The sequence below is a fragment of the Bactrocera tryoni genome, chromosome 1 (assembly GCF_016617805.1).
Source record: "Bactrocera tryoni isolate S06 chromosome 1, CSIRO_BtryS06_freeze2, whole genome shotgun sequence".
In the NCBI taxonomy this organism is placed as follows: Eukaryota; Metazoa; Arthropoda; class Insecta; order Diptera; family Tephritidae; genus Bactrocera; species Bactrocera tryoni.
Genome location: NC_052499.1, coordinates 73,794,471 through 73,814,744, shown reverse-complemented (window position 1 = coordinate 73,814,744; position 20,274 = coordinate 73,794,471). Strand labels below are relative to the sequence as shown.

At 33.8% G+C, this 20,274-nt stretch overlaps 5 protein-coding genes across 9 annotated transcripts; 3 read left to right on the top strand and 2 right to left on the bottom strand.

Moving 5' to 3' along the window:
• The first annotated feature begins 491 nt into the window (after positions 1-491).
• Positions 492-3,553, top strand: LOC120782208 (peroxisomal carnitine O-octanoyltransferase). 5 transcript variants are annotated; one of them, XM_040114364.1, is made up of 9 exons: positions 492-581; positions 1,110-1,500; positions 1,568-1,751; positions 1,820-2,025; positions 2,088-2,303; positions 2,446-2,637; positions 2,707-2,837; positions 2,916-3,332; positions 3,404-3,553. In XM_040114364.1, exons 2-9 carry the CDS (start codon positions 1,123-1,125, stop codon positions 3,525-3,527), a joined length of 1,848 nt encoding a protein of 615 aa, XP_039970298.1. In that variant the 5' UTR covers positions 492-581; positions 1,110-1,122; the 3' UTR covers positions 3,528-3,553. The 5 variants fall into 5 exon arrangements, with proteins under 5 accessions (XP_039970298.1, XP_039970296.1, XP_039970297.1 ...); XM_040114362.1 differs by having other exon boundaries at positions 526-667; XM_040114363.1 differs by having other exon boundaries at positions 526-820.
• Positions 3,554-4,828: 1,275 nt separating this feature from the next.
• Positions 4,829-6,383, top strand: LOC120766668 (protein suppressor of variegation 3-7-like). The gene is made up of 4 exons (XM_040092303.1): positions 4,829-5,049; positions 5,105-5,401; positions 5,457-5,532; positions 5,693-6,383. Exons 1-4 carry the CDS (start codon positions 5,000-5,002, stop codon positions 6,233-6,235), a joined length of 966 nt encoding a protein of 321 aa, XP_039948237.1. The 5' UTR covers positions 4,829-4,999; the 3' UTR covers positions 6,236-6,383.
• A 1,965-nt stretch (positions 6,384-8,348) lies between these two features.
• Positions 8,349-12,079, top strand: LOC120780522 (protein suppressor of variegation 3-7). The gene is made up of 8 exons (XM_040112792.1): positions 8,349-8,964; positions 9,021-9,428; positions 9,484-9,654; positions 9,717-10,046; positions 10,111-10,323; positions 10,389-10,583; positions 10,726-11,271; positions 11,343-12,079. The coding sequence occupies exons 1-8, from the start codon at positions 8,546-8,548 to the stop codon at positions 11,917-11,919; spliced, it is 2,859 nt and encodes a 952-aa protein (XP_039968726.1). The 5' UTR covers positions 8,349-8,545; the 3' UTR covers positions 11,920-12,079.
• A 3,344-nt stretch (positions 12,080-15,423) lies between these two features.
• LOC120782800 (TBC1 domain family member 5) lies at positions 15,424-18,958 on the bottom strand. The gene is made up of 10 exons (XM_040115277.1): positions 18,698-18,958; positions 18,228-18,407; positions 18,081-18,165; positions 17,902-18,018; positions 17,688-17,836; positions 17,569-17,619; positions 17,212-17,305; positions 17,023-17,159; positions 16,447-16,966; positions 15,424-16,377 (listed from the first exon to the last, which is right to left on the bottom strand). The coding sequence occupies exons 1-10, from the start codon at positions 18,829-18,831 to the stop codon at positions 15,769-15,771; spliced, it is 2,076 nt and encodes a 691-aa protein (XP_039971211.1). The 5' UTR covers positions 18,832-18,958; the 3' UTR covers positions 15,424-15,768.
• Positions 18,959-19,573: 615 nt separating this feature from the next.
• On the bottom strand, positions 19,574-20,167 carry LOC120778695. Its single transcript, XM_040110653.1, has 3 exons — positions 20,078-20,167; positions 19,817-20,001; positions 19,574-19,756 (listed from the first exon to the last, which is right to left on the bottom strand). Exons 2-3 carry the CDS (start codon positions 19,989-19,991, stop codon positions 19,689-19,691), a joined length of 243 nt encoding a protein of 80 aa, XP_039966587.1. The 5' UTR covers positions 19,992-20,001; positions 20,078-20,167; the 3' UTR covers positions 19,574-19,688.
• Positions 20,168-20,274: the final 107 nt, after the last annotated feature.

Here is a 20,274-nt window from a genome sequence, read left to right as displayed (position 1 = left end):
AGGCTTTTTGTTCAAAACCCGTGAGGGCAATTTCAAAACATTGTTTTACTATTAGTAAAGTTATTTTATTTAAAGAGAATCTTTGTAATTATTTTCTAATATCTCGGAAATTTCGAACGTAGTAAATTTTGAGTTACATCATAACCCTTCTTTCCAAACCATCTTTAAGAACATACATACATACGTACATATACATATGTAGATGTAGGTATGTATATTGGCGGAAGTATGAAATTTAGGTAATTTCTATTAAAGTTCCCCAAATTTAAATTTATTTTTTAAGTTCTATAAGATTATTGTCCTCAATATTGTATCACTTTTTCATTCAAATCAACCATTAAGGGTTTTAGTATAATTTCTTTTGTACAGATTTAAAAACTTGTATGCAATGGTATATAAGTATACAGCTAGTTTTTATGACAGTATTATCTTCTTTAAAAGAAAGTGCACATTTATAAACATACTTAGACATGAAACTATTGCATTTACTAATGTAAAATATGAAGCCGTTCCAGTTAGTTGTTTACAAACATTCTTTCAGTGCGGTGGTTTAGTCACTTGTATACACACACTATGATAATGTACGGCTAGTACACTCTGTTTGTTGATAACTCTCTGGGCGATAGGGGCTTGTTCCTTGTTTTTTTGAGTATTTAGCGGATCAAAGGTCATTTTTGGTATATGTACATGTCCACATCTATGAAAATTGTTTACGTTTGCTCCCTAATTGCTTCTAAGCATTTATTTTCACGTTGGGGTTGTGACGTACATATGTTAATGATTCAATTTTTTATTACCTGTTGGCAGTGGATTAAAAGAAGTAATGATGATTGTGCCAAATATACGAGTTTACATATTGCTCAACTCACTGTTAACGTTATCAATTTTAAAAACAATATTCGACTGTAAATTTAAACTCAAAGTCTACATATGCGTGAATAATGGCCCTAGTAATTGTTTATTCATGAGATGAAATAAATAACATTAATTTACATATGTATACATATGTATGTATGTATGTATGTATAGTAGAGTCGAAGGAAATAAGTATATCATTAATAAGCTTAGATTGTAGCTGCTCATGAACGTTTATTTTTTCACATTTTTAGTTCTTCTTAAGTCATGGATCGTGCCAGCATTTTCTTCCTAGATGAAGGCGAATCAAACACTTTCGATTTTGACGAAACCTTACCACCATTGCCACTACCAGACCTACACGATACATTACAACGCTACTATGAAACTATTAAACCATTTGGATCACCGAGTGAATTAGAAAAATCTAAGAGAATCATTTCTGATTTTGAATGTGGCATCGGCACTCAATTGCATAGTAAACTAAAAGAACGTGCTGCAGTTAAAAAGAACTGGTTAAACGAATGGTGGGATAAATATGCCTACCACATGTTACGTACACCACTAATTCCATACATCATAATGGCGATGCCTGTAAACTTAGAAGTTATAAATATTCCAGAGACACCTGCCTTCCTACTAAAGGTTTGTACGGTGGTCGGGTTTCTTGTAAATATTCAGTATTTACTTAATACAATTTGTTACCGTTTAGAATCTAGCGCGAATATTGTACCATACTCTTGAGTTTTGGAATTTGTTACGGAAAGCAACAATTAAACCCCATTCATCACATGGTGGCAAAATTAAATATTCTTCAGCGTTATACAAACGATTTTTCTCGGCAACACGAGCTCCAGGCATAGAATATGATTACATAAAAACTTACTTTAAGCCAAGTATAGTATTTGCAGAAAACCCAAATATTTATTAAACTACATCTAAAAAATTGTATTCTCTGTTTTAGTTAACGAAGGTACCACGCCATCTCATGTCGTTGTTTCTGGAAAAGGACGTATATTCGCCTTTGACGGTTTACATGCGGATGGAACACTAATTTCGCCTCAAGAAATCCTTATCGTTTTGCAGCGTATTCGAAGTATTTTGGACTATGAATTAATGGGCGACTGCGTCCCTGTCCTTACACATGACGATCGCACTACTTGGGCAAATGTTAGTAAATCAAGAATAACAGAAAATCCACAACTGAACTAAATTAACGAACATTATTGTAGAATTATATGCATCTTCAAGAGATTTCGGAGAAGAATAAGGAAACTATAGAGACTATAGAAAGCTCTTCTATAATTGTTACATTCGATGAAAATGAGCCTCATAGTTATGAAGAAACTTCGCAGCTTTGTGTTAATGGCGATTTTCACTCAAAATGGGGAGACAGAAGCAGTACAATTATTGCTTTCAAGAACGGACGATTTGCGTATGTTGGGGAGGTATGTACATACATGAGAAGCTTGCTGATTAACATATATATATATATAGTACTTATAAATATATACATATGTATACATATATCGGCCATATACATAAACACTCGTTTCAATTAATTAAATTATTATTCCTTTGTATTAAAAGCATTCAGCATATGATGGTACGTTTAGCGTGAGTTATGCACTTTTTGTGCAATTGAGTATGTTTGAAATTGCTGAGCCCGACTGGAGTTGCACAGACAACAGCAAATATATTACATTAACTGAATTAAAATTTGACTTGGACAATGAACTTCAAAAGGAGATCGAGCGTGCAAAACTGGACTGTGATCAAAGGGTAGCTATAAATTTGAAACACAAAAATAAACTCATTTGAAAGAATTCATTGACTTTTGAACTGATTTAGAGAAATGACATTATTATAACGTATGATTATTTTAATGAATATGCAAAAGACGATATCAAAAGGTGGAATTTACACCCAGACTCCTTTGTGCAAGTTATAATGCAATTGGCATATGCAGAATTACATCAAGAGTAAGGCATATAATAAATAAAGATTTTTTATAATTTTTTTATATACATACATATGTACATATGAATATTCACAACAAGAATTGCCGCAACCTATGAGACTGCTTTAACTCGCCATTTTTACAATGGTCGAACCGAGACTTTACGCTCTTGTACCACAGAGGTTGATAAGTTTATACAAATGGTGCGTGAAGGGAAGTCTTCTTCCGGAGAAATAGTCGCCGCCTTTCGAAGTGCTGTAAATAATCATAATCACATGATGAATGAAGCACGGAAAGGAAATGGTGTAGATCGACACCTCTTTGGGCTTTGGTGTATAGCATACGAAAATGGAATAGATGTACCAGAGATTTATAATGATCCTTTATATACAAAAAGTGGTGGAGGTGGGAATTTTGTTCTATCTACAAGTACATTGGGTTACACCTCTATTGTTGGATTTGTAGCTCCTATGACACTAGATGGTTATGGTGTCTTTTATTCAATAACCACAGACACGTACGTTTGAGACATTTGTGTTTCTTTCAGTATTAATAACGAATTGTAATTATTGTAACATTCTATTCCAGTATTTATATACAAATCACTGCATTTCGTGATAGCACCAAAACAAGCGCACACAAGTTTAACGAAATATTCAAGCAGCAATTTTCCAGAATTAAAAAATATTTGGAGGATAATTCTAAGTTATAAAAAAAATGATCTAAGACATTATCTTATATTTTAATGCTTTCATTTTATTATTTTAATTTTTGACTTAGGTGTACTTTAATACTTGTATTTTTGAAATATTATTAAAAAACAATTTAAGCATTCGCGGCTGTAGTACGATTTCAACACTTGGGAATAATTTGGAAATAAGCTTTATTTATACAGCAAAGAATTAACAACCGTCCTGCAAGAGATTTTTGTTAAAGTTTCTATGAGTTTCTTAACACTAGAACACAAAGCGTGGTGTCCGAAAGCGAGCAACGCGATAGCCTCCATCCTTCCTCCGCGGCCTCTTTCATAGAAACTAAGAACTGCTGGAATAATAGTTTTTAACATGGACATAAACTCTTCAGATTGTTCTGATAACACTGAAAACTCGTTTAGTATTTGGCTTGATCATCATAGATTAGTCAAAAAAAGTGGAAGATAAATAGAAACAATTTATTGGATATGGCAGAAGAGTTATCCACATGCTTATGTATTTGCACCCTCCAGTTAGAAGGCTTACAAAAAATTCGCTGGAAATATGGAACGATTTGCAAACACAATTTCCTAAATTATATAAAACAACTTTCACTTGTTTACTAAACATTTCCTACATCAGTCCCATCCGAACGAATAAAGTTCTATTTTTGCAAAGCCTAGGAAAAGAACAATGGGGTTGGAAAAAAACTAACAAATATTTATAGAGAATTAGTTTGGATTAACTTTGTTTGAAATTATTTTTATAAACTTAAACTACTAAATACCATAGTTTTTAATTCCTTTAATAAAAACGGTTAAACTTCAAATTTATTTAATATTATTTTAAAACTTGCATACATACGTATATTTCGTAAACATATGCAAATATGAACGAATAAAGTCATATTTTTGCAAAGCCTAGATGCTTAATGGACATCCCTAATCATAACCATAACCATATAAAACAGCTGATCGAAACAACACACGGGCAGCACTGTTTCCAATTAGTGCTGCTTTATCATAATGCCATCGCCATAACCATAATCATGCCTATCAATTTAATTCTAGTTATTGATTCTTGTGAGTTTCATTTTGAATATATTTCAATATAGTAACAATTTAACTTCTTTGTCACTGCTCATGCTATTTTTTGATTTGGCGCTTTCGAAATGATAACATAAACTAAGACTTAAAATATCAGCTGTTTATAGCATCAATAACCGATTATGATGAATATCGTTACGGTTATGAACACTAGGCGTCTATAATTGAATTTTAATTGTCTTGAGAAATCACATCCTTATGACATTTAAAAGCAATCGATAACAGCATAAATATATCGTTTGTTTTGATTTTCATTCCTATAAACAATTGCAGACTTAACTTTGTGTTATAAACTAAATATTGTAATTTTTTTGTTTTCATTACTTAAATTAAGTATTGCATAAAACGTATATTAATTTGACAAGTTTTTCCAAAAAAGTATTTTGATGAGTGACAACGAGAAGAACATGTCTACCGAGGACGACACGGAGGAAAGGTACTCTATTATATTTAAAGTTTTTGAAGAGCAGTATTGATGCCAAAGATTTCAGCTTTTCGCGATTGCCATTAATAAAAACTCGTGTACGGAAAAACCTTGCGGAGTTGCGACATCCTCGGCAAAAATTTTGCGCTCGTTGGGAAAAGGATTTCCCTTGGCTGAAAGCAGATAAAGTAGACGAATCTGTGGGAATATGCACAGTTTGTAACAAACATCTTGTATGTAAGAAAAGTCATTTAGAGCGCCACCAAAATTCATATAAACATCAAAGACTACAGGGGTTTGAATCATTTGACACAGAATGCGAACCATCACAACCAAGTGCCCCAGAGTTTATGGAATGTGGAAAGTGAGATATGATACAAAATAATCTACATGATTAAAATCTAATGTTAGTTTCTTAGACGTGAATTTAATGGAGAGGAGCAGGAATTTAGCCAAGCCATTGAGTTGGATCCAGATTACAAAGTGGACTTTGACGTAAGTAAACAATATCACAAATCAATTTTAAACTTTACCATTGGCTATGAAAATATCACAGCATAACTACTGTTCTGCTTAGTTCATCATTTAAGATTCTAAAAAATACAGAAAATTTCAGTTTATTGAATTAATTAACTTTTGTTAAACATATTTAAAGCGAGATTCTGAAAAGCGATTCAAAAAACACTCTGCTAAGGATTTGAAAGCATCACAGAAACATCAAAATGCAAATGGTTCAGAATCTAATGAAAGTCATTCTAATAGGAGCTTCAAACTAGACCGTTTTAAACTGCTTAAAAGAGTTGACCGAGATCGAAATACTCTCAACGAATATTATTTGATAAGGAGAAAACAGCACTCTCCGCCTATACAACAAGCTAAGGATACGTTTGACTTATTTTTTGATAGTGTTTGCGCAACTGTAAAAACATTACCACCGAAGCTGGGGGCAGAAGTGAAGGGTAGAATTTCGCAATTGATAGCAGAGTTTGAATTACGTGCAATATGCGAGAGGGAGGCTCAAGAATGTAGTATTACAATGCCATCCACAACGACTGAAGGTGCCACAATGGTAGTAGCTGCCACCACAACACATCCTCAAGAGGTTACAGCATCTGTAACTCAGGAGTCAGCAGTAATTGACCCTAATACAGGAGTTCCACATATTGTTTACTCATTTCAAACAAAAACAAATGAATAAAACACTTTTTAAAACAGATCAGTCAAATATGATAAATAAATTAATGTCTTAAAAAAAATTTAATTTTCATAGTTGTCAGTTCGTGATAAAAACTACAATATTATCCTGTAATTGTATAATGAAATAAAAAATTATTTTAAGTAGAAAAGCGACTCATTTGATTAACAAAAACATTGCTAATAATTGCACTAAAGAAATAAGATTCAAAGCAAGAGAATCAATTCCAATGATTAATTAATTTTACGAATATATTCAAAATGTTATTTGAGGTCTGCTCGAATAGGTCGACGAATACGGTCTATGGTATGGACACAAAGGCTAAGAGCACAACCTACACTAAAATTTTGAATAACTTGCGTTGTTCTTAACGTAGTTATATTTTGCTTTTGTGGTGGACAAGTCAGGCGAGAAATAACTATATCTTTGTCAACTCAAATATTTCTTTTTTCTTTTACTTTATATTTTGTTGATCTAGATGTACATTCGATAAAAATTAGTGAAAGCACCGATTCGATTCATAACATTTTGATCATAATTGAGAAGTAACTATCGTCCCTAAATAAAGTACTGTCAAAAATTCCTAATGTCTAAATAAACACGGCGGCAACGCTGAGGGGTGAAAAATTCTATTTTGACATCGCCTTATCAACTAAATTTTCAAATGATCAAAAGTATTATTAATAAATTAATTCCTTTTGCATTTTATTTATTTGAACTAATTTTAGAACTTAGAGAGAATTTGACGTAAAGTTGCCGCTTTATTCCGAGATGCTGCTTCGGTAATAACGCGATAACGTGCTGTTCAAAGCTTTATTTAAGTATGTTACTAAGTAACCTGAATAACAACCCTAGGTTAAGTCACTGATTAATTATGTAAGAGTGACCATCGTCATGCAAAAATTGAAAATTTTGCACGGAATTAATGATATTATAGTTGTATGTTCTTAGGTATGAATATCAATCCATGAATACAATTAAATATTCATATTCCCGACATTTGCTTACCATTTGTTTGCAAACCATGACCACGACTTGAATGGAAAAATTGATATTAAGACAGCGATCAAGTTCGAAAAGCGAGAGTGTATTCCAACTTTCTTGAACGTGTAAAATCCGGGTAACTTAAATACGTTCGACCTTCCGGTTCATTTTATCGATCAATATGTAAGATATATGTAAATAAAATTCAAAAAGAACCATTTTATTATAACAGTGTTTCCTCCGATTTGAACGCTTCCTTAGTTGCTTATTTTTTAATTCACTGAATTCCATATCATCAAAGAATTTTTTCAATCCTGTTTGCACAAATTAAAATAAAGTCGGCATTTTCCATTAGTGTAGCTCAATAATCCCTAGTAAATTTTGAAAAACCAGACGTCACGAGCGTGTTTATTTTAATCGGTAATCTCGATTATTAGTCAAAAGTTCTAAGTTGATGTGTGATATTTTTGCTCATAACACGCAACTTTTATTTTGTTCTGTACAGAAAATATTTCTTATCGATAATAATTGCTGTTCATATTGCCATAACAGACTGCCGACTGCGTATTGCTTATTTTTGGCAATACTTTTCTAAATACATTTTTTTATAAAAATATTTGTTCTATCGATGGCAATTTTTCAAAGTGAGTTTCAATAGAAATTTTTGGAAATAGTAATGAAGTACATGAGCACTTAAAAAGAATTGAAAAACAAGTTAAATTTTAATGATAATTATTAGCATGGGTACATGTCTGCGCAGAAATTTTTCTTTTTCGCTTCTCATTAAGTTTGTCATCTTCATAATCTTTGTAAACGATTCAAGAGTTCAAACTCTCGCTTGATATGCCAGACGTTATTGTTAAGAAATCAAGTTACCATTAAAAATATTGCCTATTTCAACACAATAAATTTGAATTTCATATCAAATAATTAATGCCTGTGGGGATGCAGCGTTAGTACATCATGTTTTGAACTTAGGCGCCAAACTTTTAACATATGTATACCTTAACAGACTGTCGATAATTCTGTTGCAGATAATTGGGTAAGTAATTTACAATAATCTGGCAAGGCCTGTAAGCATTTTTGTATACTGTCTAGGCTTTATAGTTTGTCTCTGCATTATCCTTGTTTACGAAGTTTGAGTGTATTATTTGCTCTTCGTCCTAAGAAAAATATATTTAATATATTCTCAGGTGTTAGAATATATTAAAGAGATTTCTGAAATGTTATTTTATACTTTGGTCAATTAATTTTTATATTTTGGTTTCAAAAACTTAAATCGACGTTCAAAGCAAAATTGGCGGCAATAAATCCTTTTCAATTTATAAAATGGAGTTTGTGTGTTTAAGAAATATAAGCATAAAGGACGAACCAGTTGATTATACTGACAATATTGAAAGTTCAGAGGTGATGATTGAGTCTGAAGAACGCACTATAGTTGATGTAGATCCGATGAATTTGTTGGAAGCTATAGCTGAACGCTGTAGTGAAGACGACCAAGAAGTCAACGTGACATCAAATTGTGATGATGTGGGGTTAAGTGATAAGTGGAAAAATTGGATAAGAACCTATCCCTGGTTGTTGCGTAGAACTGAGGGTAAACGCCTAGGTTTCTGCCTCTATTGTGGCAAGGATATGAATGTTGAGGGTGCTTGTTCTCTACAAAGGCATGATGGGGCAATGATACACAAAGAAAGGCAACATAACTATGAACAATTTTTACATTCTTGCAAGGAGGCCTTTAATGAGTAAGCACGGTGTAAAAACGTATTAATATCAATATAAAGTATCCATTTTTTTTTAGAGATGGGTTATCTGCCATAAAAAATGAAGTTGATGATTTTAATGCGCAGCGAATTTCAACGGAATTAATAAGAAAACGTTTGGAAAGATCCAAAGATTTGAATGATTTTAACTGGACTAATTGGCAAAAAGCACACTGCTGGTTAGTACGTCAGAATCATGCTGATGAGTGCGGAACTAAGGGTTACTGCAAATACTGCAATTGTGTTTTCGATGTAGAATTTTCCCTCAATAGACAAAGGCACGAAAATTCTATTAAACACAAACTTAACGAGAAGATGTTTTATAGTCAAACGGTTAATGGAGAAAATTCTATTAATTTGGGAGAAATATGTGGAAATGGATTCGAGGCAGCAGGATACGTGGAAATTGATGAAAATAATATACGAATGGACAATCGTGCCAAAAAGTATTATAAATAAGCTTATTTATGCCGTAAAATCTCTAAATTTTTTATGTTACAGTAAAGTGTTAAAGGGGCGCCTTTTCGATAAAGTTCCAAATTCTAGTAAGCAAAGGTGTTGTCGGATTTGCAAAGTGATAATGGACAAACATAGCTGCCGAAAACATTTAAAGACGAAATTGCATAAGAAGAACATGCACGCATTCGCATATAGTGCCAGAAAAGATAAAATGTATTATTTATATATTTGAATATTATGAAGTAGTCAATTTATTTTTTGTATTTTGTCTTTAGTAACAAAGGAAATGTCAATGATAATATGCCAATCGACTGGAGTAAATATACGAAATTTCATAAATGGATTTGTGCTGACCCAGATGATCCCAAGTATGCCTACTGTTCCTACTGCGAGAAAAGATTTATGTACGGCTTGTCAACGGTAAAAAAGAACCTACATGAAAAATCACAATCACATTGCGAAGCCATGAAGCGAAAACTAATAAACGGAACTCTGAATAACGAACTGGAAAACCAAGATGAAACTGGGCAGTTAAATGAAGGAGATAGCGTAAATTTTGACGCCGACGAAAGTGATCGATCAACAGTCGACAATGTCTTGAAACGGTATTTAAAATATAATAATAATTATTATGTTATTAAAAATCTCTTACATGCGACTTCAATATAGCAAACGAGCGATGTATACAGATGAGTGGTTTGAACTAAATCCATGCTATCAGCGAAACCAAGAGGATGAAGATTATATCTATTGTAAATGTTGTAAAGTGCAGCTCCTAATTAAAAACTTAAATTTAGGCAAACACGAAAGAGCTGAACGTCACAGATTTTCCAAAAGTGCTTATATTCAAAATACGAAGCGGGAAAAGCTAGACAGCAGTTTGTAAGTTCTTTATTGAATTATAATTATATTAACAATACACCAGTTGATAGATGTCATTATTTCAGAGAGGAGCCTAGAGAAAGCGTTGTCAACGTACCATGGATGCGACGAACAAAGAACGGCCAAACTTATTGTAAATACTGTCGTGTAGTTATTTCAAATCAGTATAAGCCTGCTCTACATGAGAAAACAGAACGACATAAATTCGCAACTCAAAAATTTCTAGCCCGGAGAAATATGATGTTGGCGGAAGGAGATATGTGAGTATAAATGATAGACAATTTTAGAAACGGTATTACGTGTCATTTGACCCTAAACCTTTGGTCTTCTAAAGGTGAAAACGTTAAAACCGATACATATATGCATTAATATAATACATACTTACTTTGGGTAATATTTTAGAATGAAAACCGAAAAGCATCAATTTAATGTTCCCCACGATGAAGGTGGAGTTAGCGAGGAAGAGGTTAAACCGGTAATGGATGCCGGTGGTAATCCACAAAATTGGCATAAGCAGTATGTGTGGTTAATATTCAGCGAAACCGAATCACGGGAGCACTACGGTTACTGCAATTACTGTAAACAAAGCGTATTTGTACCCACTAACAAATTTGCGTCCAAACATGAATGCACCGCAATGCACATACGCGCGCATCTAACACGACAAAACGAAACAGGAGCATCACAAAATTCAAAAACGGAGGACACACCTACGCAAAGTAACGCCATCGGAAAATTTAAGTTATATAAATGGCTTTTAGCTGATCCCGAAGGCAATAGGAGTTTTGGATATTGCAAATACTGCAAAACTCGCGTTATGACTGAAGGTTTATTGGCTTTAGCTCATCATAATTCGCGTAGTCATCGAAAAGCGACCAACAGTTATTTACAGAATCCGGATACTGAGATTGCCGAGGAGAACAATCAAATGCACATACTAGACGATAGGTAAATATTAATACCACAAATATGCTAGTAAATATTTTTGACTTACTTTTACTTAACACATTTGTATAAAGGATCCAGCAAACTATGGAAAACATTAATCCAGATGAATCTGGTTCCGAAACATCACTGGCTACTCGACTGACTAATGCTCATACCGAGATGCTTAGCTTGATTCGTGAAATGAGGGGTAATAAGACGCGACAGAATATGACAATACTATCCGGTCCATTGTCCGCAGCTGCATCCCTATCACCTTCGGATGCTGATATATGCTATTCACGTGTATCCGAACAGCGCAATGGCAAGCTGGAGTTCAATGTATTAAGTCAGGCTAAGCGTGAGCGAAACACATACGATTTATTCTTTGAGAGTATGAATGAAACCGTAAAAAGATTACCCTCGGATTTGGCGGCTGAGAGTCGAATTAAAATTATGCAAATTGTCTATGATTTGGAAATGCGCGCATTACAGCGAAACCCTCAATCAACACAAAGTCCGAATACGACACCGTTGTCGTCGCGCTCAACGTTGGCCATGAGGGAGCGCAGCGCTTCGGTTACAAAGCCGAATTCTGATTCGATCATTCCAGATAACAATGAGCAAAGTACAAATGAAACAAATCAGAGTGTTACCAGCGATGCGCCATAACTAGATTGTATATGCTATTTGCATTTTTTACATCTTTTTAACGTTTTTAAACATTAGTCTTTATTTTGATAATCAATTTCACAACTGTTAAGGAATATTTTCAGTATACCCTTATAAATATAATGTATAACAATTATAATAAATCATTATTGGTTATGAATTGATTTTGTTCATTAACATTTGTTCAGAACTAAATTTATTGTTTCAAGCAAAAAGAATACCTTTGCATTAGTATTTTTACTATAGAGGTAGTAGTTATTTACATTTTAAAAATTGCATTTTTAATTATCTACTTTGATACTATTATGATTTTAATTAGACATCCTTAACAGTTGTGATCATTCGTTTTTTTCTCAATGCGAATTAGAGAAAAACATTTAGTACTAAATTTTAAGCTTCATTTATAATAGTTTTCATGTAGTAACGATTTTATGAAAAGTAAAACAGAAAAAATAAAAGTGTTACGTATATAATTCCTCCTTAACTTTGGCTAAGAGTAATAAATAACCATTTGGATTAGCATGAAAATAAGTAAAGTGAGTATTTTCTTTTATACCTAGTATCGGCATTTGACAAACTGTCTATCGGTAAGTTGCTGTTGGAGCGTCAGGAAGTATTCCTGAATTGAATTGAATTGAAATAGACCCGACGCCGACTGTAGTGCGGTAACTGCAGTAAAAAGTAAAGCTCTTTGTGCATAAGAATTTTCTTTATAAACACTAGACATACTACTGATCCTAATTTGTTCTCGGTCAAGAACTGTCAACTCGATTATTACTTCTCCATTTTGGCTTTATCTTCTGTTGACTAGAGGCAAATTTCTGTGTTTCATAAAACTCACATACATACATCGATAGTTTAATACTAGTAATTAATTGTTCAAGTAGAATAAATCACTACCTCTCTGGAATGCTGTTATTGTGAAAGCCATTGAATACAAGTTCGAACCCGTTCTAGTTACGAAAACCCGACTGTCTAGAGAAAAACTTCATCTTTAAAGGTGTATTTAGAAGTGAAACTAAGAACTTAGCGCTGTTGCTAACTTAAAATGGAAATCGCGTGGTCGGGCATAATTTAAGCACTGATCATCGAAAAGTCGGAGTCATGCAGCCGGAGCAAAGTCACGATAAACCAATCAAGTCTTCAAGGACACAAGTTTTTCTAAGGGTTTTAGGACAGAACGAAATAGTGCGAAAGGATCAGAGAGCACACACAACGGATCTATGGTCGTGGTGTCTATCCTCCGCCATCTATCTACCGGAAACTAATAAACGCAAATGAAGAAACTTCAGATCTGTCACAACTTCGCCTTCTTCCCTCCTCTTTAATCCAAATATACGTTCGCTTCGTGTTTAACCCCACTTAAGCCCTTCACCGTCTCCTGCAGTCCGCGAGGTTAGGTAGGCAATCTAAATTTTTCGATATTAATATAGGAGTCGCTCTCAATCTGGTACTTTCAATGTTAAGAACCCTTTTTATTTTCTGTCCTGTTAGTCCAATATCGGATAAAAATCCGAGTCTGTTTTGGTGCACCCGATTGTCTTAGGAACAAACACAGGTCTTGAGAATCGCTGCTGAAAGATGGTGATGTAATCATGCTATTTTGCAGCCCTTGTCGTCGTCGATTTCAATGACTAATATGTACATATGTACTATATGTTTTATACAGAACTCTGGTATACCAGAAAGTTCAGTGAATGGTATTTTTATCGATTCCTTGGCTTGCATAGCAAATTAATTCTCAAATAAAATGGCTTTTTATACAATCATAAGCTGTTCGTAGGTGTTTTTGGGAAACATCGAGAAATACCTGCAAGACACTCGGAAAACATATACATACATATGTATGTACAATAGTTTTAAATATGTGTACCCCTAAAGAAAGTGACCGAAGCTAAATCCTAAAATTCAGCAATACTTTGGGCAGGAACAAAGATATATGGATGTGAACATACAACGTAGGAATTCTGGATTGTCTAGCTGAGTAGAAAAACGAGTAAATTCCTCTTATCAACATTACCAAGAAGGAAGTGCAATATCGCTCTGGCCCGAAATACAATTATTAAATTTATAAGAATGCTGAGCTTCAATGAGTCATTGTGAAAGCGTAGGCCAACAAAAACCATTGCTTTCATTACATATGTAAGTATGTATGTACCTATATTTATATTCTAATCCACATTAAGCGGAATATACTTTACGATTGGCTGGGACAAGCCGTAAGGAATGATATTCATCAAAGTAGAGGAAGAGAAAGGTCCCCTCTAGAGCCGAATCGTGTTCTCGGAGAATGTTCTTACAATAAGTCGTTGACCTATAACAATATACCGACGGAATTTCGGTCTCGACAAACTTCAGACGTGTACTGAATGCCATTTACAGTGGAGCTATTAGCACGTCCATTGACTTCCTTCCAGTTCCATTTCTTCCAATTCTCACAACAGTCAGTTGTTCTTCACACCGGAATTGACCCGCATTTTATTCGGCCAATGGCTTTTATTTCGAGGATCTAACCCCATATAGATAGATACTCCCTTCCAGTGATTAGCGATATTATATTCTTCAAAGCAGAGGAAGAGGAAGGTCCCCTCTGGAGGCGAATCGGTTCCTCGTAGAATATTCTTACAATAAGTCAACCTATAACAGTATACCGACGGAATTTCGTCTCGACAAACTTCAGACGTGTACTGAATGCTATTTATAGTGGAGCTATTAGCATAAGTGATTTCAATGACAGTTGATTTTGCACTTTATCCCAAAGAAGGGTTAGGTATTAGCTACAAAACAACAAGGTGGTATCTACGTTGGAAGGATAGGGAGGTCAAAAACTTGGTAGAGCGTTTCGCGTTTGCCTGAAATTGGCGATAATTCCCATAGCAACAAAGCAGCCCTAGAATTATTTTGGACTCGGTCGAAATCGGTTACAGGACCAATCAAGACGCTGAGGATACGGTCAGCTTATATTTTCCATCACAGCAAAGAATTTACGAGATGAAGATAAAGTAGGTGATACATATTTCCCAGAAATTCAATTATAGACATAGGATCGCGCAGCTAACCCAAAACTCGGAAACTTTTCGCAAAAATGTTACAGTAACAGATTACACACAGAAGGACCGCCTTTGGATAAATAACATGCAAAGTTGGATGATAGAGTTGAGTCCAGGTCGGAGACTCCAGAGAGCTTATTTCGGATAAAAATTCGGGTCCGTTTCAGTTACGTAAACCTGTCTTACTACAAGCCACACCAGTTCCAAGTTTAGCTCCTAAACATGATGGTGTTCAATGAAGTACTGTGAAGAGTAAAAGATACAATTACTAAATTTAGGTACTCAATCCTAGAACCCAGCTCTATCACAAACCCGAGGCAAAATGCTAGAAAACCATCAGCCACCAAACCTAGAATGATTAATGGATAAATGTAGTTTCATTGAGAGCACCAAATTCAACAGATGCCTTCTCATTTCGCTTTCCACTTTTTTATAACAAAAATAAAGCACTGACTCTGTTGTCCTGATTCCGAAGCCCTACCGATTGATTCATAGAAACTTTATTGGAGCAATCCGGTCAGCTACAAAATGTACCATACAAATCATTGTCACTAAAGTCTATAAATAAATCCATATAAGTACGTAGGCGTCTAAAAATGTTCGTCAGACCGAATATATTAGTTTCTCTCCAAGCAATGTTTAAAGAAAATGTTTGTGACTTAAGTATATTTCAAAAAAATACTAACAAAACTGCATTGATGCATTTAATATAATTAAAACTATGATCTTAAAGTATAAAAAACGATTTTGTGAATTTATGGATATGAAGGATATTTGTACTAAGTACATAAATATACAATCATTGATCTAATTTAGATCTTTGAGAAGTCTTGCTACTACTTGTCGCCTCGGTTCCTTCTTTACTTGTAATTCTCGGTTGGTTGTCTACGACCGGCTCCACAACACATTCGGAAGGCTCAATCGTTATTAGTTCAATTTCACGGTTGTTGCCAAGCAAATGCGACGGATTGGATGAAATGTTCTCTTCTGGACGTTCATAAGCATTGATCGCAATCGCTGAAAATTCCGAAAGCAACTCTTTATCTGTAACAGTTTTGCGTGGTTTTTCAAGCTCTTTGCGTAGTTCGTCTGTCGTGCCAGCACCACTAGGCATAGCTGTACTTTCACTGCTATTATAATTTTTCCAGCGACCTTTCTTCGAACTCACTTGCTCATTAGCTTCAAGTGCTTCATCGATTGGTGGTCTGGCCGCATGAATGGGAAACACAAATTTAACATCTAGAAAGTCACATAATTCCTCAATACCATCTAATGCCTGCAATAGCTCTCTCGAGCTATTTCCTTGAATATGTTTTTTCATAGTGGCTACATATAATTGGAGTTTGTTCCGTGCTATGGATATTATCGTTTCGGCATTCCTTAATTCCAAATTAATCAGTTCTTGACTCTAAATAAAAAGAGAATAAACTACATAAGTTGTGCTGAATTAAAGATTAACCATCTAATTAGAACAAACATTTTTGGAAAGGCCTTCGGCGATGGCGCCTTCTTCATCAGCAACTTCTTTTCGTAACCGTGACGCAGAGTCTGCAGCATTTTGTGCTTGTAGTTTTACTATGTGCTGCTCCATTTTTGAAAAATTATCACCTCTTGAAGTTGAACTACCTCTTGGTGATTTATTGGAAGACTCGGTATTACTAAAATTCGTACTACGTGAGTTTTGTATTGCTCCCTTTTGCTTGTTGTTCGTAAAATAGACAAACGCATTGATGGGACGTTCAAATCTTTTCGGCATAAGCATGTGCAATGCATGACGCAGAATTAAGTTCACATCGACGTTGGTCGGATAGCGCATCAAGTATGTAAGGCAGCTTGTTTGGTCGCTGAGCAGCAATTTGTCACGAATGCGTATCAGCATTGCCACTAGAATGTAGTTTGGTAAATCGAAATGGTCGCTATCTGCGAATATCGCATCCCAAATCACCAACAAATCGAGAAGTGCGAATTCTCGACCGAAGAGTAAACGAAGCCAACGACTACAAGAAAAATATATTACAAACATGTCAGAGTTAAAAACTTGCAATTCACTTACATTCCAAATATATGTAAAGGTATATCGAGTTTCAAAAGGTAATTGTGCAAGTGCAAATCCTCTTTGGCAAGAATCTTCTCACGAATTGATATAAGTTGACTTATGATTTCTACACCGGTTCCCATGCCATGATTTGTCTAAAAGTTATTATTATAACGTTAAAGTTTTTAATGTTATTTACAAACTCACTTCACTTTCCGCATGGAAACGCTCGTGTGGTTGTGCGAAATTCTTTATCCGATAGTAAGACTCAATGGATGACATCAAACGGGAAAATAAAGAGCTAAAGAGTGATACAGCTTAAATTATTGAAATATTACACTAGATATCTATAGATGTAGTGTTTTAGAATACATACATAGTTATGGTTTAATGTCTGTAAAAACTAAAAAAAAATTAACATCGGTTGCACCGAAGCTATAAAGAAGCTTCGACATAAGAACTTGGACAGACAGATAGATAGTTGGACATGACTAAAATTAATGTTAATATTTAAATATAACCTTTTCGTAAAATGCACCCATGCTTAACATTAGTACAACTTACTAAGTATCAGCTTCCAAGTAATTTGGGTCCAGCACGTTTAAAAGAAGTTCACTAGAAGTAATAAGCATTGAGCATTTTTAGCATACACACATTTGATATTTTAAAGGTATATACCTTACCTCGTTTGATTTTGAGCTATCTCCGAAAAATGAAGCAGTGACTGTTGGTCGCCATAGAAAACAAATAATAGAGGTGCAAGGATTTCATGCATACCTTGCCGGTAGCACATATACGGATGTTCTCGTGCGTAATAGAAAAGAATGTTACACTGTGGAATTCATACATATTATTAATAATGACATCAATATAATTAATTTTTTTAATATAACAAACCATGGCATTTTGTATTAACGGCTTACGAAAGAAGTCCACTCCCGGGAAAGTTCGAATAACATCTTGACTTATAACAGCAAAAAGTTCTCTGTCGCTAAAATATTGGTTCCACACGCTCTATAAGTATATAAATAAAACTTATTACAGAAATGATAAATGGTAACTCATTACTTTCTTACCTCCTCCGATTGTGACAGTGGATTATCATCAGGTAACGTATTATCATGAGGGTCCTTTATAAATTCGTCTTTCAGCTTTTCGTACCTTAAATTAAAAATATTACGGTTTTACTTGTTTAAAGTAAAAATAAAACCAATATTACCTACCGCTTCCGTTGCATCTCCCTTTGTTCTTTCCAACTACGGTAATTAGGATTTAAAACTCGTAGCAATAATGACCAATAAATGCTTCGGAACTTTGAAACTTTTAAATCACCTTCTAATGCTTGCTCCCGTATATACTCGGGGTCTTCATCCAAAATTTTTAACAGATTATCCCATTCTTCCCTGTATACAATTAAAAAATGTAATAAAGGTAATATATGTAAATTATAGAACATTGAGGAGTATACGCCCTTTTATTTTTAAATGAATAAATGAGAGTTGAAAGTAATTTTGAACGGAAATTGAAAGAAAATTAATCAGTTATTTCTGAAAAAGTAAGAATTAAATAAAGTCATTATTTAATCATTTGGAAGGGTTCCTTTTAATGTTTGTACTATGATGCATTTATAATCAATTTTATCAGTGCCCAAGTAGAATCATAGATAAGGTGGTCGACCATTATATATAATTACCTATACCGTTCTGCCGATGACATTGTGTCGGTTGTACTTAATTCTTGGCCTCGCTCTTCCTTAATATTTGTAGAAATTTGAGAGTTATCTTTAGGCATATATTGTTTTATAGCTTCAATGCCTTGAACATACATTTTCGAGTGAAGTTATAGAATATTTTTTAAACTATAACATGTTCAAAACGAATATCCTATTTGAAATATGTTAAATTTAATCAAATTCACAAAAGATGCACCGACTAAAGTTTTGTTTTTATCAAATTGCAGTGCTTCGACAGCGTTGCCCCATTATAAAATTTTATTTTCGCCTACTTTAAGTTATGGTTATTAAGCTCATACTAAACAAATATTTTGTATTAACATCATAATTTATATATTATATTATATATATAAGCATATTATTATGGCCTTTAAATTAATTCGACTTATGCAAACATCAAATCACAATTGTTAGAAAAAATGATTGAAGCCGAGATGGCAGCATTATTTTGATATAAAAAATAACATTACTCGAAATTTGGTTTTGTTTATAATTAATCTTATTGGACAATTATAAAACATTTAGAAAATATTTGTTTAGGTTGATTGTTAAAATTTTCTATTAACGAATTTTATTGCACATTTTCAAACATCTGAAACTCATTCCCGCTTATTACGCCACATTTTTAGAATTTCAACCGATTTCATTCCCCACCAATTTACTTACCCAGTTTCCTTAATATCATTATATTGAGAGAAGTAAATTAAAATGACTTGAACAATTATGAACATAAATCACACAATATACTATAAAATGCAAACATGAGCATTAATGGAATACCCTAAAAGGTATTCTTAAATTATCTAATGAACAGAAAGAATATAAATGACCAAATAATTAAGTTATATCCAATTTTTGTTAGGGCTAAATGTGTGCTATTTATTCCTGAACATATTATCGAAAGTTTTCATATTAGATATTAAATCAAGGGGCGAGTGAAATTCTTTTACATCTAATGATGTTCGGCAGCTTCCTTTGCCTGGCTCTCGGCCCACTTCTTCTTGTTTTCAGGTGAGTTTGCTAAAATTAAAAAAGGTAATAAAACAAAATATTCATTCCGAGGATTTGTTTTTAACTCACCCAATTTGCTGATTTTATAGAAGACAGGAATGCACAAACCGAAGGCAACGAAATAGTATTTCCAGATCCATTGCTTTTGGATATAATGCTTCAGAGGGAATTGGGCAATTTTTGCACTGAAAGTATATGGATACTTCATTGGGCGTCCAACTTTCTCAACCGCTTTATCAGACATTGTGATGGTTCTGTCAATATAAATTTATAATTCAATATTTCTAATTAACAGTGCCTTTTATTTGTGAAAAAAATTATGTAACTTACAATTAGTTTTCAACAGGCAAAAAACACCAATCAGCACACTATGTGATTCCTCTTCTATCACAAAAGCCATATTCACGATGGTAGTTGTCAAAATGTCAGTACTGCCAGACATTGTTATGTCACTTACATAAATAATTTATTTTTCAATTAACATCACATATGAAAATTCGCGGAATCAATTTCAGAGCAACAAAAAT